The sequence below is a fragment of the Dromiciops gliroides genome, chromosome 3 (genome assembly GCF_019393635.1).
Source record: "Dromiciops gliroides isolate mDroGli1 chromosome 3, mDroGli1.pri, whole genome shotgun sequence".
NCBI classification, from domain to species: Eukaryota; Metazoa; Chordata; class Mammalia; order Microbiotheria; family Microbiotheriidae; genus Dromiciops; species Dromiciops gliroides.
In genome coordinates, this window is record NC_057863.1 from 600,261,430 (window position 1) to 600,281,045 (window position 19,616).

General features: G+C 47.3%; 1 protein-coding gene across 6 annotated transcripts in view; it reads left to right on the top strand.

Annotated features, from left to right (window-relative positions):
• Nucleotides 1-18,233, top strand: part of PHC2 (polyhomeotic homolog 2) — a 173,285-nt gene extending 155,052 nt beyond the window's left edge. For all 6 annotated transcript variants that reach the window (XM_043991690.1, XM_043991693.1, XM_043991692.1 and 3 more), the window contains 6 exons: nt 11,315-11,517; nt 13,416-13,545; nt 14,501-14,615; nt 15,341-15,482; nt 16,268-16,544; nt 16,844-18,233. In XM_043991690.1, coding sequence (XP_043847625.1) covers nt 11,315-11,517; nt 13,416-13,545; nt 14,501-14,615; nt 15,341-15,482; nt 16,268-16,544; nt 16,844-16,998 — 1,022 coding nt within the window. In that variant the 3' untranslated portion in view covers nt 16,999-18,233. The remainder of the gene's footprint in view (nt 1-11,314; nt 11,518-13,415; nt 13,546-14,500; nt 14,616-15,340; nt 15,483-16,267; nt 16,545-16,843) is intronic.
• The last annotated feature ends 1,383 nt before the right edge of the window (nt 18,234-19,616 follow it).

Consider the following 19,616-nt stretch of genomic DNA (forward strand, 5'->3'; position numbering starts at 1 on the left):
CCTTTCTTCCTTAGTGCACATTAGACCTTTCTTCTAAACCCTGTGAAAGCCACAATCACTGGGTCAAAACCCAGACTGGCCACACCTACCTATCTTCTCTCTGAGCTCTATTCCCCCTAGTAGTAGGCACTCCCAGTCCCCAAATCTGGGAATCTTGAGGCTGTACTGCTACATGGCTCAGTAATCATGACCATGGGGTTTTCATCCCTTCCTCGGGGAAGTCTAACTGTAGGCATATATTTTTAAAACGTCCACTGTTGAAGCCGTTGCAAAATGCCTGTGCTGACTCGGCCTTCCCCCTCAAAAAGCCTCTCTTGAACTTAACACAGAAATACCTGTGCTGGCTTTGGGCGTGGGGAAACAGGAATAGGGAACCTTTCAAAATAGTGTCTTGTACCTACATTCCATCTGTTTTGTGCCTGTGTTCTCAACTGGAAAACAGGAGCGTTCTCTGCCAATGGGAGAAATTGGACTAAAGGGACACTGCAGGCTTCCCAGTGGTGGTCAAGAAATGCCATGTGACTGCCCTGCATCGGGCTTCACTTGAGTGCCTAGCGCCCGGTGGCAGCCCTGGCAGAAAGGCTGTGGAAGGGCTGCTGTCCCCTCGGGGCTGTGCAGGTGCTCTCTTAAAACCCTGTGCTTTGTGCTGGTGCATAATAATCCCCTCTAGCACTTTATTTAGAGACCTTCAGGATTAAGCACTTTCCAGAAAGGGGGCCGATGAAAGGAGGTTTGGTTTGAATTCAGTTACTTTCCCGACTTCAGATTGAAGTCTCAATTTATCGCACCAGTTGGGAAGATTCAAGCATTTTTGTTTCTATAAAAAGGGTCTTCCTGTTTGCTAAAGCCTTGTTACAGATGCCTCACACCGCAGACAGGTACCTGGGAAGGCAATAAACAGTGCTCTCTGATTGGCCTTTCTGCACATTGAGTTCACAGTCACATCAGAAAACTACTGCTTTTGGATATTCTGTTGGCCAAACACTAATTGAGGCTTGTATTTGTAGAGTCATTGTGGAAGGAAGCCATTACTAATTCAGCAGGTTAAGCATGGTTATTCAGGGAATTTTTTCGCCATAATTCATTAGGAAGATAGAACTAAGGAGAGATGATCGCTGTCAGTTCTTGTCCAGCAGTTAAGTATTCTGGTATTTTGAAAATATTGGCAAGAATTCACGACCCCTTGAGAACTAGTTTCAGACCTTTTTTCTAAAAAAACACTTTCACAGATTTCATATTCTTACTATACAGTTTGAAGCTCCAGTCACTTAAAATTTGGCCTATATCTTAAGTTTAAACAATATTAATATGTATTTCTTAAAAGCTAAGTGAATTTACATTTGTAAAGATTAATTTTGGGGAAAAGATTTTGTAGTCCACTTTGGGAACACATCCACTAGGAAACCTCTTTTCTATTATCATTATTAGTGTGCCACCAATAGTCTGGGGGGGGGGACACAGTATGGGCTGAGAGCTTAGTGAGAAAACAATTATGGAAAAGAAGGAGGAGGAGAGGGAAGTGTTTCTAGGGAACAGAGGTTATCATTAAGTCTTTATTTGCAAGGCCAGTATTTTCCAGAGGCATGACCCAAGAGAGCACTCACTGAATCCTAAGCTAACAGCATCCTCTATCCTGGGTTAAGTCAGATTCATCAACACAATCAAGAAATGTGTTGTGGGTGAAGATGGTTGCCCTTTCATGACATCAGCTTCATATGTGTATCCAGAAGGGCCCCAGCATTCCTGGGATGATACCATCATCAGTAAATTTATCCAAACCCTTCCGAAGCTCTTTTTTCAGGTTGTACCACGTTGAAAGGGCAATGAGTTGTCAGAGTTCGTGCTGTGTAAAGTAACCCGTTTGAAACAAGCTGCCTGTTTCAAGCTAGTTGGGCTTGCAGAAGGCTTGGGATTTCAAGATCCAGTAAACAGGGCCATGGTCACCTTCTGTCCCCTTTATTTTTTTTTTATAAAAGTCTTATTTGTTCTCGGCCTTTGTCTTCTCAGAATGAAACATCCCCTCCCACATTGGGAGGAGGGGGAGAGGGTAGGTTGAAAGGGGGATGTCCAATCTGAAAATAAAATCCATATGTGTCTAGTCCTCTGACACCGAAGGAGAAGGGTGAATATGGGTAGTGAGAAACTAGTGGCCACCTTGGTGCCCTTTTGTCAGTTGGTTTAAAAGTCTGTTAGTGATACAGGCTAGGTAGGCAGTGTATGTTTGCTGAGTGAATGATTTGAGTTGGACCTTTTTTTGGTTTATCTTTATGACTGAAGTGATTTCATTATGGTCTGCCAGACAGAATAGAAAGCTCTCTGCAGCCCAAGTCCTGAAAGAAAGGAAAAGACTAGGAGTAAAATCAGATTAGGAAGGCTTGGATGGTGGCTGGTGCAATGAGAAGTGCCAGGTTTGAAGTCGGAGGACTTGGGTTCAGATCACTCATCCTCATCTCTAAAGTGAGGGGGTTGGGCTCAGCTTTCTGAGCTCCCAGGCCCCTTGCAGCTCTGTGATCTCATGTCTCAGAGGCCTGTTCGTTCGGATCACAGTGATGCTGGCTCCCTGGTACACAGCCCAGTTCTTTCTATTGGGCAGCATCTGGAAGACCAGTTTGCCTTTGTATGGGGCCTCAGCCCAGCATGCTCAATAAAGAGCATTTATTAAGGCCTTGCTTCTCTGCCAGGCGCTGTAGTGGAAAGATCGTTGCATCTTGGAGGCAGTAGATCTGAATCCAAATGGCCCATGGGCAAATCATTGAAACGAGGGCCTTGCCCTGTGAGCCCCTTGATTCCTCCAAAGCACCCTCAGCCGTGTCTTAGGAGAAGAACTGGAAGCTCTCCCCTGTAAGTCTGGGGGTATCGGGATCACTCTCAGGTGGAAAGTCATAGTATTTTGGGAACCACTTCCTGGGTCTTCCAGCACCTCAGATGGTGCTTTGCTTCACTTCGCTTTGCTTTTGCCCATCACTCCAGTAATAGCCTCTGCTGTTGTTGCTACCGAGTTTGACCTGGGAGACTCCAGTTAAAGGCAAAAGCCCCAATTTTAGAGCTGAGGTGGTGGGAATGGAGCAGTCTGCAGCTGTTTGGAAGGGAATCTGTTCACCCCGTTGATTTCTTCTATGCCCGGTACATACAGGAGCCTGAAACCCTTCACTGCTTACAGTTTGGCTGGTCCACCCTTCAGCCGGAGGAGGCCTATGGGCAGCTCCTCTTTCCCTTTCCCTGTGCCCTGAGGGGCAGCGTGAAAGACAGCTGTATGGTAATTGGGGGGGGGGCGCTCAGCTTTTCTGCCTGAGAAGGCAACCCTGTGACTGCTCAGCTCTCCCTTCCTTGTTTCCAGCACTTGGGCCTCAGAAACCAGAAACATGGATTCTCTAGCAATTTGGCTGGCTCTGCGAAGCAGCTCCCCTTAACTCAGAAGTAGCTCCCAGGCTTCAGCCCTCATTCGGATGAACACATACATCATTTTGGTTTCAAAGTAACTGAGTAGTATTGGAATAGAATATTTAGAACTTTAAAGACATCGAGCATTTCTGCCCCTTTCACAGTGAAGACTGGAAGAAGCCAGCCTTGTTTCAGTTGACAGCTAGCTAGCTGTGAATTCTAGTAGTAATTTGGTATTAATGGTGGCATCTCTTAGTACTCAGTGCAGGATGACTTAAGAGTGACTATCAACTTGGTGACAGGCAAAATTGTAAATGGTAGCTCACATTTCTTTAGGACTTCTAAGATTTAATCACTTTGCTTAAAAAGGCCTGGTGGCTGAATTTGAGACCCCAGGGTCCCAGTCATACCTATTTTTTTCCTGAGCCCTTCCCCAGTGACCTCGGCTATAGACGAAGACATCATTCAGCAGATCTGTGGCAGACCCTAGCCCTACCCCTACAGATCTCTCACTCAGACTCCATCTTCCCTGATGATTGGACAGTATCAAACAGCTGCAGTTTCCCATGGCCACCACTATTATTAAGCCTTTCTGAACTATGGTAGATAACGTCAGAGCTGGAACTAGAGCCCAGGTTCAAGCCTGAAGAAGAAAAGTCTTAGGGTCAATGGGATTCAGTTGAAGGGATCTTCCATGGAAGAGTGGACTTGTTCTGCTCTGCCCCTGAGGTTCTAAGTAGGAGCAACTCCGGCCCCTGCCTAGAGGATCATCATGACATTGAAATGCAAAATAAATACAGAGTAACTGAGGATACTTGGATCAGGGAAGGATTCTTAGAGGAGGCAGCAACTGGAGTTTAGCCTTGAAGGGGAGGGATTGCAGTAGGTGGAGGTGAGAGCATTTCAAGGCATGGGAAACAGCCCAGGAGATACGCCCATATATAGGTCACTGGCTGAAAGTACATGAGGGAAAATAAAGGTTGATGGCAAACTGAGAAGAACTTTCAATACAAAACTGCAGTTTCTATTTTATCTTGCATATCATAGGGAGCCACAGAAGCATCTTGAGCAGGGGAGTAGCGAGATTATCAGACCTTTCCTTTAGGAAACACCCAAATGAACTGTATGGACTAGACTAGAGAGGGGGTTCTTCACATGCTTTGGAAAAGAATCCAGAGGTCCCATGTTCTGTGCCGGCCCACCAAGCTTGTTGCAGTAGGCCAAAGGACAAGGAACAGAGGCTTGAACTAGGGTGGTGACTGTGCAGTGGAGAGGAGGATGTGGGCAAACCAACCTAGAGAGGTAGAATCTTTAAGATGTTGAAAGTGACAATATGGCAGGCGAGGGAATGAGGAGATTCATCATGATGATTCCAGGCTTATAAACCTGGGTGACTAAAAGGATGCTCATATCCTCAGGGATGATAGAGAAGTTTGGAAGAGAGACAAGTTGAGCTAGTGAGTTAGAAAGTGAATGAATTCCATTTGGGCTACATTGAATTGGAGGTGTCTAGGGGATATCCAAGTGAAAGTGGCCAGAAGCCATGTAGTGTTGGAAGAGTGGAGCTCAGGAGACAGAAGAGGGTTTGAGAATATACAGAGATAATTTTGAAGTCTTTATGAGAACTGATGACATCAGAAAGAAAGTTAGAAATCAGAGATTGTGAATTGTGTCTTGGACCCTTTTGGCAGTCTAGTGAAGCCTATGTTTTGGCTTTTAAATAATTCCTAATGGAAGGAAATTATTTAAATAATAATAACTATAATAATAATAACTTCTTTAAAAAGAAGTTAGTAAAAATTATGGTATAATTTTTTTTCCAATCCAAATTGACAGATCCCTTGAAATATATATGTGGGTCCCCGGATTAAGAACTTCTGGTATAAAAAGAAGAGACTATGGCACGGGGGTGAAGAGCAGGGCAGGGGGGGGGCACCCATGCCTAAGGGGCACTTCTGAACAAACAAATAGAATCATCTTAGAATGGTGGAGCTTGGAGGGACTTTGAGAGATTTTTAGAGATTCTTCATTATCTAGGTAAGGAAGCTCAGGCCCCAAGAGAAGGTAACCATTCAGCTGGTCAGTGACAGAACCAGAACTGCCATCTCGGTCCCTTTTTCTGGATGCCGGGGCATTACTAGCCCAACCCTTTCCCCACTTCAACCATGGGGGTAGAAAGGACAATCCCCTGCTCCTGTAGAGCACACAGCACCTGTGACCAGCTGTCCCTTGATGGTGTCTCAATATGAACATCACCTTGCACAGGTGCCCCACTTAAACTGTATGACAGAGTACTTGTGAATCGAACTGTCACTTTTCCTGTCCACATGTGAATGAGCCAGCTTAGCTGAGATGCAGCAAACATGACTTCAGTGCCAAGAGCTTCAAGTGAGCTCTGCGCCCTACATAGGGGACCTTGTTTTATCATTTGAGCAGTCAGTTCCAGGTTAATGATCCCCATTATGCCTCCTTAGAGTGTCTTTTGTTGATAGCACTATCTGCCTGGCCCCTACCTCCAGCCTAACAAGGACTTCAAGAAACCTTTTAAGTCAGAAGATTGAACTGTTCCCATGACCTACAAAAGTGAGAACCAGAAATAGAGCAAGTCAAGGGGAGGATGTTCTCCTTGAGCTGGTGTTTGCTTCTCTCAGAATCACTCTCTCTTCTCTGAGGGAGAATCGAATGGGAAATCTGGACCCTTCCCAGCTTCTCTGGAGTAAGACCTTTCGCAGGAGCTAATTTACTGAATCACAGCATGGTGCGATTAGAAGCACCCCTATGCATATGTTGGTGCTGAAGCACATTGCAAGGTGACTTAGGAGAAGGCATTATCAGTGGCCCAGCTGTCAGTCATCATCTCGAAGCACTCTTAATCAGTTCTAATTCTATAGTAATAACCCCCGGGTTAGAGTTTACAAAGCTCTTTTCTCACAATAACCCCACAAGGTAGGAAATGGCAATATTACTATCCCCAGAGTTTGGGCAGGTTAAATATCTCTGCAGCAGCAAGATTCAAACCCTGACAACTTTCCTTCCGAGTTTTAATTTCTCCAAATTAAAAAAAAAAAAAGGAAAGAAGAGCTCTTGCTGGAGCATAACAAACACAGACTTGAGGTCCATAGTTACTGATGTACCTACCATGCTTGGCTTCCACCAGGGCCCACTAGTGCCTGAACGTGGCACTTGGCACTGGCTGGTGCTCTGTGCACTACAAGACTGCACTGTCTCATGCTGAACTCCATCCATGTCTCTTTCAGCACAGGTTCTGAGGTGGGACTTAGTCTTAGCCCCTTAGGCTGTATAGCTTATAAACCTTGTGATCAGTTTGGAGCTTGGAGGCAGTGACATCTGCTGGCTTCTAACAGATTGAATGACTCTTTAAGCATGTGCAATGAAGGGGAGGGATCTAGCTTTAGGGGGCTCACTTCTGACTTCCAGCCCCACACTGCAGGGGGAGGAACTGGGCCAAAGATTTCTTAAGTAGCAAGCATCTATCTGGCTGACAGCGTTCCCACAGTAGACAGATGCCCAAAGATGCTAGTGTAGGCAGGCACCAAACCTAACAGCCTCTAAGTCATTCTTGCTTTGGGAAGTGCTTTGCAAACACCAGCCAGTGCCAAGTGCCATGTTCAGGCACTAACGGGCCCTGGTGGAAGCAAAGCATGGTAGGTACATCAGTAACTATGGACCTCAAATACATGTTTGTTATGCTCCAGCAGGAGCTAGTCATTCCTTTAAAAAAAAATTGGAGAAATTAAAACTCAGAAGAAAAGTTGTCAGGAAGAGTAGAATTAGAGTGGAATTTGGAGCAGAGCATGTATTATATAATCTCCCTTTAAGGCACCTTGATCTGGTTTTAGGACACTTGCACCCTCCTGCTGTGGGATAGATCGCTGACCATTACTGCCCCACCCACCCACCCAATATAGTCAGTATACCTGAGCTTTCCCATCATGTCACATGCCTCATTCAGGGCTCTGGAGTCTTAGGGGACTGCCTAAGGTATGCCTGCACAACTCCGTTGTTTATTAAGAAAACGGCATGAGGCACTGACTCCAAAGATAGATCAGAGGCAGAAAAATCGGTTTATAGGTACAAGGAACCTTAGAGGTCATCTAGTCCACCCTTTTCATTTTGTAGTTGAGGATACCACCTGAGTGGTTAAGTGACAGAGCAGGGATTTGAACCCGTGCCCTCAGGCTCCACACCCGGTCCTCTATTCCTAGCTCCCTCCTTATTTAGATCGAGGGCCAGTAAAGCAGGTCTAAGTTTCAGCATGTCTCTTACCAATGTAAGAGAGCAGCAAGTTGTCTTTGGAGCAGGTTGGGAGGCCTGGGAAACATTATGTGAGCTTGTCAGAGGGCAAGGCTGTATTTGGGTATTCCAGAAATAGTCCAACTCCCTTTGTTATTAGAACAGGTAAGGAATGGCCCTCCAGGGTGAGCGCATAGAAAAGCAGCTCCAGATCTTGATAGGACCCCCAAAATGTTCCCCTGGCCATATCATGGCAGTGTTGTGTGTTCCTCAGTAGTAGTATTTTAGAACCTAGCTTCAGATCTGACCTTGACCTCATTCGTTCCATCACCAAGTCCAGCTACTTAACTTTCAGCCTAAGGAACAGTTCCTTATCTGTAAAATGGAGATACTAATATTTGTCTTCACAGGCTTGGGAGGGTCCATTGAGAATGTATGTAAAGCACTTTTTCATAGCCCCTTGAGCTCTGCAGTGTTTAAGGTCCCAAGGGTCAGAGTAGAGTGATTGTTGCAGTGGTGTTTTAAAGTTAGCAAGGTTACCTCATACCCTCAGTCTCTCCAGATAGGGGCCTTTGCTCTTCTCTACTCTTTAAAATTCTGCCTTTGCCAAGGGTAAAGGAAAAACAATCCCAGCCCCTTCGTGAGCCATGGACTCCTAGAGCATCCTCAAATACCAAAGCTGGGAGGGACCGTAGAGACTCCCCATTCTTGTAGAGAGTGGATTTGGGTTCAGCTAAGAGCCATTTGCCTTACTGCCGTACAACTAGTGAATGGACTAACCAAGATTAGAACACAGTTCTCCTGACTTTGGGCCAGTGTTGGGCTGAGTAGAAAATGTGGCATTGGGAGTTACTCTCCCACCTACTTACTCTCTACTAGGATAGTTAGGTACACAAAGGATAGAGCCTGGGGCCTGGAGTCAGTAAGGCCTGAGTTCAAAGCAGTCCTCAGACACTTATTAGCTGTCTGGGTCCTGGGCAAATCAGTTAATCTCCATGAGCCTTAGTACCACTTACCTCAGGTTGTTGTGATGGTCAGATGAGATAATAATTGTAAAGTTCTTAGCACAATGCCAGATACACAGTAAGTGCTATATAAATGTTAGTTATTATTATTATGACTAGGATTTAAGATTTTTTTAATATCCTTAATGAATGACTTAATAATTTACATCCGAGATGAGAAACAAGAATCACAACAAGGTTAAAGGAAACCATATTAAGGGAGATAGGAGATGAGATGTTTGGGAGGTCAGTAAGGTTCTGTTGGGAGCATGTCCATCGATATTTGTAATAGGGTGAAATGATTTAAATCATTAGCCAGGAAGACTCGATTTGGAAATAGATGTAGCTTTCATTTTTAGAAGACTCACTTTGAATTTTGAAATTGTTGCTTATTTTCACAAACTTAGAAACTTTTGAGATAGACCTTAATGGTTAGATCCCACCCCATTTTGCTGATAAGAAAATTGAGGTCCAGAGAGAGAGATACAGTGATTTGCCAAGGATCACACATGCAGTAAATTGTGGAGCTTATTCAAACTCAGGTCCTTATACCCCCAAAGCAATGCTTTTGTCACTGATGTTCTTTCAGATTTATTTTTGCATATTAGAAATTTTATCTACTTTGGTCTTTTTGTTTGTCACATTAATTGAAGCAAAAACTTCTGAAGTCATTGTGAGATGACCCATTTCCAGTTCATCAAATTACTCATGAATTAGTTTAGGAGATATTTTTGCCAGGATGTATTTAGACAACAGTCCAAAATACAGCACTTAAAAAAACAGCAACCAGATTTTGTGTTCGTAGTATTTTTCCTTAGCCTATTATAATTAAATGACAGAAAATATATATGCAAAGTATAGGGCTTTAAGCATGAGAAACTTAAAATACTGGGTTGAGAAAGAGGTATCTTTTTGATGCCTAAATAATTCTCTATTATAAAATTGTATCAGAAGAAAAATGTGCTTTATTGGGAATTACTAGTCTTAAAAGCTAGGTTATTACCATTTCTGTATTCTTAAATGAATCCAAAGTAACTTTTGTAAATACATTAATGTGACCTTTGAAAATCCCATCAACAAAACCCTTTTTCTTGGCTGATTCCCCCTTAACCCTGATTTCAGTCATAAATGATATTATAAAAAGAGATGGTTGCTTATATTGCATCCAAATGCTTTGTCAGTAAAGGATTGAGAATACTTGTAATCAGTCACAGTAGGCCTTAAACTTTTCTATACCATTCATATTTCTCTGTGTGTGTGTATATACATACACATGCATACATACTACATAATGTACTCACATATATGTATATATTAGGGCAGGCTGCATAATTTGAAATTAAGAATTTCTGCTCTGTGATGACAGCTTAGATCTTTATTGTCTTTTTTAAAATAAAAGTATTTTATTATTTTCCAGTTACATATCTTATATGTAGAATTTTTTTTGCTTTTGTAGAAAGTCCTGCAATACCTTTAAAATTTGATTTCATTTAGTTTTGTTTTTAATCAGTAATCTGAATGCCCCCAATTGTAGTTATCTGACATTTACTAAGCTAGTTCCCAGCAAAGGAATAGAAATATTTAAATGAGCCAGGGTTAGTGGTAATTTAGGATTTTGGTAGGCTCCAAACTGTCCTGTTTTGTTTTGAGATCTGTTGTTCCTTGGACTAGTGGATGGTTCCCAAATGTTTGTTGATTAAAAGTGGGGTGGGGATGGAGGTGGAGTTGGTTGTCTTTAATGAGAGCTCCCAGAAAAGAGTCGAGGTAAGATTTGGGGAGTAGTGATGTGTAGACGTATGATGTTGCTTGTTGTGCTGATGAGATTCATCTGGCCAGACCAGATGAGAGCTCCTGAATGTTGTTGTATCCTGGACCCCTTGGGCAGTCTGGGGAAACCTGTGGACCCTTTATCAGAATCATATTTTTAAATGAATAAGATAAAATGCATAGAATTACAAAGGAAACCAAAGGTTAGAGAAAATAAGTGATTTTTTTTTCCCAACCAAGTTCATGGACCCCCTGAAATCCCCAGATATCCTTTGGGAGTCCAGGTTAAGAACCCCTAGATGAAATGATTCTTAAGTTTCTTTCCAACTCTCTAGGATTTTGTTCTTTGGTTCACTTGAAGAACAGGTGAGAATCTATAGAAAAGGAGTGGCCATGCAAGTAGCATTTTGCAGAGAGATGAAAGCCATTGGGATGAATAGTAGGAAGAGCCTTGGGGAAGCAGTGGATTGGGCAGGAACTTTGGCCAGGTTAGGGTTTGGGTAGTCGCTTTGTCTCTAGATTGGGTAAGTGTTCTCTGTTGATCAGAATGGGTTTGGTACTCAATTGTACAAGTTAATGTTGACTGTCCTAGATTACAAATTCCCCAAAGACAGTGACCATGTCTTTGTAACCCAAATTGTTTTGAGTACAGGGCTCCTTCATAGGGATGTTTTTCAGGTGCTATTGGAGGATTTCATAGTTGACCCCCCTTTTAGGTAGGTATGAATGAGGGTGCTGATACTGGTTGTTTTATAGTCTAGTCTCCAGTCCTCTCATCCCCAGAAAAAGCCAGGCATGTTTCTGTTGGCATTGTTTCCCTTTGACCCAACTTTGTCCCATGTGCATCTCTGCCCTGGCCTCTGGTTCTGATCCCTCCTTCTTGTGTCTTCATATTTCCCCTGCTACAGAGACAGGTCAGGGCATTGTTTATGCACTGAACGACCTCAGCAGCCCCGGCATGACCTCAGGGAACGGAAACTCTGCCTCCAGCATCACTGGCACTGCCCCCCAGAATGGTGAGAATAAACCACCACAGGCCATTGTGAAACCCCAAATCCTGACGCATGTTATCGAAGGGTTTGTGATCCAGGAGGGGGCGGAGCCTTTCCCGGTACGGACTACTTCTTTTCCCCTTTTTCAAAAAGTTTACTTTGGATGTGTGTTAATCTTTTTTTAAAAAAACAATTCCATGCAAAGTCCTGAATATGCTAACTATTCCTCCTCCTTTTTTGACTATGTCTTAAAAGCCCATTTCTTTCCAGGACCAAGTAAGTATTTACCCAGTTCCAGATTGGCGCAGTGAACATAAATAAATGAATTAGCAAATTCTCTAGGAAATTCATACTGTCTCTGGTCCGAGAGGCAGCACTGACTTAATGCAATGTGGTCAGACCTGCAGAAAGGAGCTTTCTAGAAGTTAAGGCACAATATTCTTTGGATTGGAACAACTCTGTCCCAGTACCAGTGTGAGAGTCAGTAGCATAACTGTTATTCCCATGATGCTTACGTTTGTTCACCTGAGAACGTGAACTCAGATGGGAAATCACATAAGTGACTAGTTGACAAGCAAGAGAGCCTTGTAGAAGGGAGTTCTTAATATGCTGCACAAGTGAGAGATTGAAAGAACAGCCTATAATGTGATTGGGCAGCTGCTAAGGTCAAGAGTTGTGTGAAAGGACACCAGGGTCCCCTGAAAGACCCTTCTTCAAAGCAAGGGCTTTCAAAAGACCTTAGTGGAGACAACAAAATTGAGAGGATCGTTAGAAAGAAATGCTCTGTAACAGCAAGAAGCCGTGTGAAGGACAGAACGTGGTCCAGTGGAAGCGTGTTAAATTTGGAATCAGGGCATAGGTTCAAATTCTTTCTCATTCACTGACTATCTGCTCAACCTTGGGCAAGTCACCTACCTTCCCTGGGGCCCCGTTTTCTCATCTGTAAAATGAGGGGGTTGGATTAGATGACTGTACGTTCCCTTCCATTTCTGTATCTTTTCCCATCCATAGTCCCCAAAATACAGAAGACCAAAAAAGTAGTTTCTTTGAATAGAAAACCCAGGGGAAACCGAGGAGCTGGTTTGAGGGACTTCAGAACAGATGCTTTTTCCTGTTTGTTTTACAGGCTGAAGGGCCATTTTCTCCTTTAGATCTGGAAGGGCATCCTGTAGGGATCCTGCACATCATCCTGAGGCAGAGGAGCTGACACTCTGAAGGATGCTAAAAGAGAACACATTTTGGAATCAGACTCAGGGCCTTGTAGACCAGGAATAGAGTGGTTCTAGGTGACCCAGCCCTAGACGGCCCCAGCCTGACTAGACATTCCAGAATGTCCTTCCTTCGTCCTGCACTCACTAAAGAATGCCTGATTCTAAGAGTAGCACCAGAGAGCATTGTTTAACCCACCATTCACTCCCTTCATCTCAGTGCAATGTGATTTGACCATTTGTATGGTGACGTTTTGAAGCCAGATTCTACACAGCAAAGGAAGATTAGTTGAAATGAAGAATGTGGGCTAGCATCCTAGTAACTCTCAGGTTGTCACGTGGATCTGTGACTGGTTTTCCATTTTCTTCCCCTTTCTCCCTGGCCTTTGGGAGCAGGAGACCAGGAGCCCTCGGGCTGGGGAAAGAGTAATCATCCAGAGGGCACCTCTGAGCCTCCGCTGATTGCCCCAGCTTATTTCTCTTATCGCTTCTCAGCCACAGTCGTGCGCTGATTAGTTCAAAGGAAAAGAAGAGGAACTTGTGTTCTTTGGACACTTCTAAGAGTTGGCCTGTTCTTAGCGTCTCAGGCCAGTCATTTGTTCCCATTTAAAGCCAGCCTTCCCTGTTTGCTGTTCTGCTTTGTGAGTTAAAGGATGATGCTAACTTAGCACCCACTGAGACTTGCTACTGGGGGTGCTCTGCACCAGAACACTTCCCGCATGTTACCTTGATGAGGGTAGAAACCATGATAAGCCCTTGAACTGTGAGCTCTCCTAATCCCCCAGGCCCCCTGTCTCCTTATCCTGTAGGTGGGACGTTCGTCCCTGCTGGTGGGGAACCTTAAGAAGAAGTATGCACAAGGGCTTTTGCCTGAGAAACTCCCACAGCAAGAGAACACCACCACCACGGATTCAGAAATGGAGGAGCCCTATATGCAAGGTGAGTATCCCAGGCTTTGGGCATGCTCGACTTCTGCTGTGCACTGCATCTTGACCCTTGGGTGGGCAGCAGTGGCTCAAGAAGGCCTAGACTAGTTTTTCATGATGCCAAATGGAAGAGCCTGTATGTATCAGCCTTGTGAGCTTTCAGTCACAGAGTCCTACAGTTCTTTTCCAATTTCAGCCCTGGCCATTTGTCCCTCGAGCCGCCTGCTTTTCCCTCATAAATTGTTGGGTGTACTCAGTTGTTGGGGGCCTGTATTAGAATGCTGTGAGGCAGGCCGCTCCCTTCTCGGATAACTCCAGTGGTCTGCTTTCGAAGGCGAGCAGGGGTGGGAGATGAAAGGAGGAGGACCTGCTCTGGGGGAACATCACTTTGGTGGGTGGCTGGAGGATGGGCTAGAGTGGGGAGAGGCCCGAGGCTGGCAGACCCTCCCTCCCTCCACCAGCAGCTAGGGCCTGCATCAGAGGAGTGGCCGTGGCAGGAGAGTAGGGGGTGTATTGGAGAGATGTGGCAAAGGTAGAACTGACACCGGGCTTTGCAACAGCTTGGATGGGGGTGGAGGTGGAAGAGAGAGGAGTAAAGAATGACACCCACGTTCTGAGCCTGGGTAACTAGGAAGATGGTGGTTTTCTGTTGACAAGAAGAAGGGAACTGCCCTTTCCAGCTTCTGTTTGACACTTGGACCCATAACAGTTGAAAAAGAGCAACCAAGGGAGTGAATCCTTGGAGGGGATCTTCAGATCCCCCTGGGTAGTGCCAACCAATGCTGCCCCACCCTCCCCAACCAAAAACTGGACTAGCCCAAGTCCTTGGGATTGCCTGTAGTGACGTGGTGGGGCTGCTGCTGGGTCTGGCGGGGGCTACAGGGATTCTGAAGAGCATGGAGTAAGGACCTGCTAGACAGGAAGGTGACTGGAGTCCTCTCAGACTAAGAATTTATTGTGCCTTTCAGAATCCAAAGAGGAGGGGACTCCCCTCAAACTCAAGTGTGAGCTTTGTGGCCGGGTGGACTTTGCCTACAAGTTCAAACGTTCCAAACGCTTCTGTTCTATGGCGTGTGCCAAGAGGTGAGTGGCTTCAGCCCTGCTGCCCTGCCCTCCCCTCCCCAGTTTCCTCCTTCTCCTGGCCTGAGGCCTCCTTGGCTTCTGCTCTTAATCTGATCAGGTTCCTGATGCCCCACAGGGCTTTTTGGCCATCCCATCTACCAGAGACGTTTTCTGTCTTTGGTGTCTGTACTGAGTGCACACTGGAGAGCGCTCAGCTGCCTCCAGTGAAAACTAGAATTTGGGGGCCGCAGGCACAAGAGGACAGGGAAGAGCCAATGAGCATCTTTGCATACCCTCCCTGAGGCCCGAGCCAGAGCCCTGGCATAAGCTTGTGTTGGAAGCTTTCCCTAAAGCCCCAGCCATTCTCCCCAGCTGCTCCCCGTGTGGAATCACACACCAGCTTGATGATGGCTGCAGGGAACTGCCTGCCCCCTGCCACTGGCAGAGGCAAAGGGATACCCAAGGAGGAAGCCTCTGGTTCCTGGATTGAGGGTCAATGTGACCAGTGACTACAAAGGATCTCTGAACGAGGTCCCTACTGTTATCTGACTCCTTGGGGAGAGTGGGGCCATCTCAAGCTGTGTCCAGGTGCCCTGGCTCTGCCTAACAAAGACCCAGCTGAAGTCGTGGTATCCATACTGTTACCGCCCTTCAGAATGTTCTCCAGTTGAGAGCTAATGGGTGGTTGGTGTCTGTCTGTTCAGTCACCTAGAAGCCTTAACCCTTTTCTCCCTGGGCTTGGGCAGGTACAACGTGGGCTGTACCAAGCGCGTGGGACTCTTCCACTCTGATCGTAGCAAGCTGCAAAAACCAGGGGCTACCCCCCATAACCGCCGACGGGCCAGCAAGGCAAGCCTTCCAGCATTGCCCAAGGATGCCAAGAAGCAGGTGAGAGGGCACCCAGGTGGCCCAGCCCCTTTCCTGTTTATTTTTCCCTGAAAAGCCACGCTCTGGGCCGCCTCTCTGGTACTTGTAGGTGTTGTTGGTGCAAAAGCTGCACTGTGTCCTTTGTGCTGGGTGCCATGCTCAGGGCTTCCTGGCAGCCAGGAACCTCAGATTTGAGTCCATCCTGGGGAGAGCTCAGCTAACAGAGGCAAATGCAAACCAAGGCTGGGCATGATTAGTGCATGGTGGAGGCGGTGTGGCCCAGGGGGAGCACACTGAGCGTGGAGTCTAAGGACCTGCATTTAGGGCCTAGCTCTCATGCTTTACTACCTATGGTCATGGGCAGCTCACTTCCTCCCTCCACTGTATGATTAGAGGATTGGATTGAAGGACCACTCATTGTGCTCCTGGCATGGCCTGGAGCCTTTCAGGAGGCAGCTTTCCCTTGTCCCTTGCCTCCCAGTCTCCTTTGAGTCTTACCATGCCAACCTCCAGGGACATCCCCTTAACCACTTAGATTTCCCTCTTTTCCCCCATGCAGAGACAGGTTGTCCATGGAAGCACCTTTTTGGTTATAGAAGGGTTGGGAATTCCTGGAAGATGCTGAGAGAGTCCTGTGATCTTGACTTTTCCCTTTTTCCCTGGCCATCACCCCTTTCCCAGGGCGGTTGGGCACTAAGTCCCTATTCTTCCCTCCCTCCACCCAGCCCCAGCCCCAGCCCCATAGATGCTGCCTAGGAGGGACCTTGCCCTGCCCTAAAGCTCAGGCTCTGTGTTTGTTTCCCTAGCCTGCAGGGGCCGTGCCTCTCTCAGTCACAGCCGCACTGCAGCTGACCCACAGCCAGGAAGACTCGAGTCGCTGCTCAGATAACTCCAGCTATGAGGAGCCCCTGTCACCCATCTCAGCCAGCTCCTCCACCTCACGACGGCGCCAGGGCCAGCGGGACCTGGAGCTCCCGGACATGCACATGCGGGACCTGGTGGGTGTTGGGCACCGCTTTTTGCCCAGTGAACCCACCAAATGGAATGTGGAAGATGTCTATGAGTTCATCCGTTCTTTGCCAGGTAGGAGCTCCAGAAGATCCCTTCTCCCTGGAATGAAGGTGGCTCACAGTTGGGTGTTAGGAAGGGCCTGCCCCCCCTCTTCCTGGCTCTCAGGTGCTTTTGTTTCTGTAGGAGGGAAGAAGGGGCATTCTGAGACATGTTACTGCCCAGGGAGAACATTGCCCTCACTATGAGCTCTTCTGCTCTGCCACCTTCTTTGTCTCTGATGCCATTTACCTAGAGATCTTTGGTTGCTCAGGAGGGACACTCAGTCGTGCCCTCACTACCCATCTTCTGACAGATTGCTCTTCCCTTCCCAGGCTGCCAGGAGATTGCAGAAGAGTTCCGTGCCCAGGAGATCGATGGGCAGGCCCTCTTATTGCTCAAGGAAGACCACTTGATGAGTGCCATGAACATCAAGCTGGGGCCCGCCCTGAAGATCTATGCACGCATCAGCATGCTCAAGGACTCTTAGGACCTGGCCGTGGAAGAGCCCCCTTCTCTTCTCCCTGGGAGCTCCTCGTACCCTAACTGAGCAGAGCACAAGAAAACGTTCCCAAGGGGCATAGAGAAGGGACCAGGAGCTCCTTCTCCTGGGCATGCCGAGGAGGAGGGGCTCTTCCAGCCTCCTCGCTGACCCGCAGGGCCCTTGCATTTCTGCAGGAGAGGACGGAGGTAGGCAGGTGGCTGCAGAAGTTTGGGGCATTGTGCTTGTAAATATTGGTAGCATCAGCTTCTTCTGAAGTCCCACAGCTCTAGCCCCCATCCTCCCCCCTCAGAGGCACAGGTGGCCAGAGCTCCCCAGCCTGTCAAAGATGACCACCAGGCCTGGACAGAAGCCAAGGCAGCCCTTGCCCGCCTATGCCCGCCTATGCCCTATCCTTCCCTAAGCTGGGTAACTCTTTCTTCACCAACTTCTCCCCTTCAGCCTGGTTCTGAAGTAGCCACGGATCGCCAGACACGGGCACTCCTGTGTCCAGGTGGAGAGAGAGAAGCTGGGCCAGATCTGGCTCCGCCTGCTGGCCCTACGCCTTAACGCTATGTGTGTGACTGTGTGTGAGAGCCCGGACTGGCCAGCGGGCTGAGCTCCCTCCTCCTGGCTTTATCTAGGCATCCTCTTAGTGCTTTGTCCTGGACTCCTCTCCCCCTCAGGTGGAGAATGAGGGGGCCTCAGCATCGAGGCCGAGAGCATCTGTAAGGGGGGCCTGGGGATGCTTCTTTCTGGACTCGTGAGGCCGTCATCACATGCTGCGAATTGCTCCCAAGGGCCCTGCTTTCCCACGGGCAGCATTAAGGAGGCCAGAGTGAAGGTCACGGCCTCCTCCATTTACACCGCCCCCAACGACCGAGGCCTCGAGGACCCAGGGACTGTTGAGAGGGATCGCACAGCCCCTGTGTCACAATCGGCCTGAAAAAGGCCACCTTCTCACCTCCTCTGCCTACACCCCTTTGCCTCTAAAACTTCCCAGCATCCGTTTGGGCCTCTCAAGAAGGTAGGGTGGGAAGGGAAAAGAGCTCCCCCGGCCTCTGACTTGCCCAGCCTCAGGCAGACTAGGAAGGGGTTGGGGGAGACTGGAGCTTTTCCCTGAACAAAGTGGGTACCTCCTTCACTTGAGCTATTCCTCACCCTCTAGACAGGGTGGAAATGGGAAATGAAGGACTTTTTAGAGACCTTTTTTTTTTTTTAATTAAATAAATCTCTAAAACCTGCCTTTGCTGTCCCCTTACTCCCCCGTGGGTTCCTACCCTCAGTCTTGAATGGCAGAGGTGTGGCTACCTGTGTAACAGTGGCGAGTTCAAACCCTGAGCACTTGGCAGGAGAGGTGGTGGCCCCTGTGCCTCAGCATCAAATAACACAGAAGGGCAAGAAAAGTGGGAAGAGCAAACCACGGGCAGCATTAGACAGGGGAAGGAGCCTGAGCTCTTAGGGCAGGCCTGTAAAGCGCCACTCCTCTCCCTCTTGGAGATTCCAGTTAGGGGGAGTGGGGAGGGAAGGAGAAGTTGGACTTGGACTCAGGAGTCCTCGCTCCATTCACAACTAGACAACGCCCTTTGGGCAGACTGCCACCTGTGCCCTTCCTCGTTGGTACAGTGTGTGTAAAACACTTGAGAAGAGCAGTCACTATAATTACCTGAGGCAGAGGACAAGGGGCCGGCCCCTTTCTTCCCCTCTTCTTGCCTGAAATTCTCACCATCTCTCCTTTGCATCAAGGCATTGTCTCTGAGGAGTCCCTGCTAAGATGTGCGTACATGGCACCGTTTAGTTTCCTAGGGGAGCCCAACAAAGGGTGGATATGAACTCTAGGCTAGCAGGTTCTTATGGGCCAAGTCTGAGAACATCAGGAGTGTGGACCACTGCCCTCACAAGGTGCTTAAAGCCTGGGGAGAGGTTGCCAAAGTGGGGAGAAGATCATCCTTAGAGGATGAAGATGCTAAAAATAAATGGTGTCCAGCAGTGTGAATGAGGAAAGGCCAAGGGGTGTCAAGCCACTGGCCTCCAACCCCTCCTGGGTATTTGGCAAATGAGCAGGGTTTAAGAAATAAGGAGAAGAGCCCAAGAAATGTTTGTGGTCTGCTTGGATACTTTGGGAACCCATGATTCTGTCAGTCTTTGTGATTTGCTGTGGCTGAAAAAGTCACTGCATGTGAACTGAAAATGTTCATCTCTGACATTGTGGTCAGTCCTCTGGCAGTGAGCCTCACGGGATGAAAAATATGGCCAGGCCTGTACTCCAAAACTTTCCAGCTCACACTTTGGCATCACAGCCTCTGACAACCAGGGGCACTTCCATGTTACTATAAGACCTCAGAAAAGCGTCAGTATAAAAGAAAATTAGCATCCAGGTAATTTAGGCTTAGACCCACTTTTGTTTGTAATGGTTTTTGTCTCTACATATTGGAATGCTAAGAACTAGGGCACAATTAAAGGGGAAAATGTCACGCCCGGGCCTGCCCAGGTGCAGAGTGCTCTTGGGGCTTCACCACAGCCAGTGCTGTGGTGAAGAAAACAGCCCAGATCACCCCTGACCAACACACCCCTTACCAGACCCACGAGGGCCTGGCAGCCAGACTGCCCATAACGAGAAGGGGCAG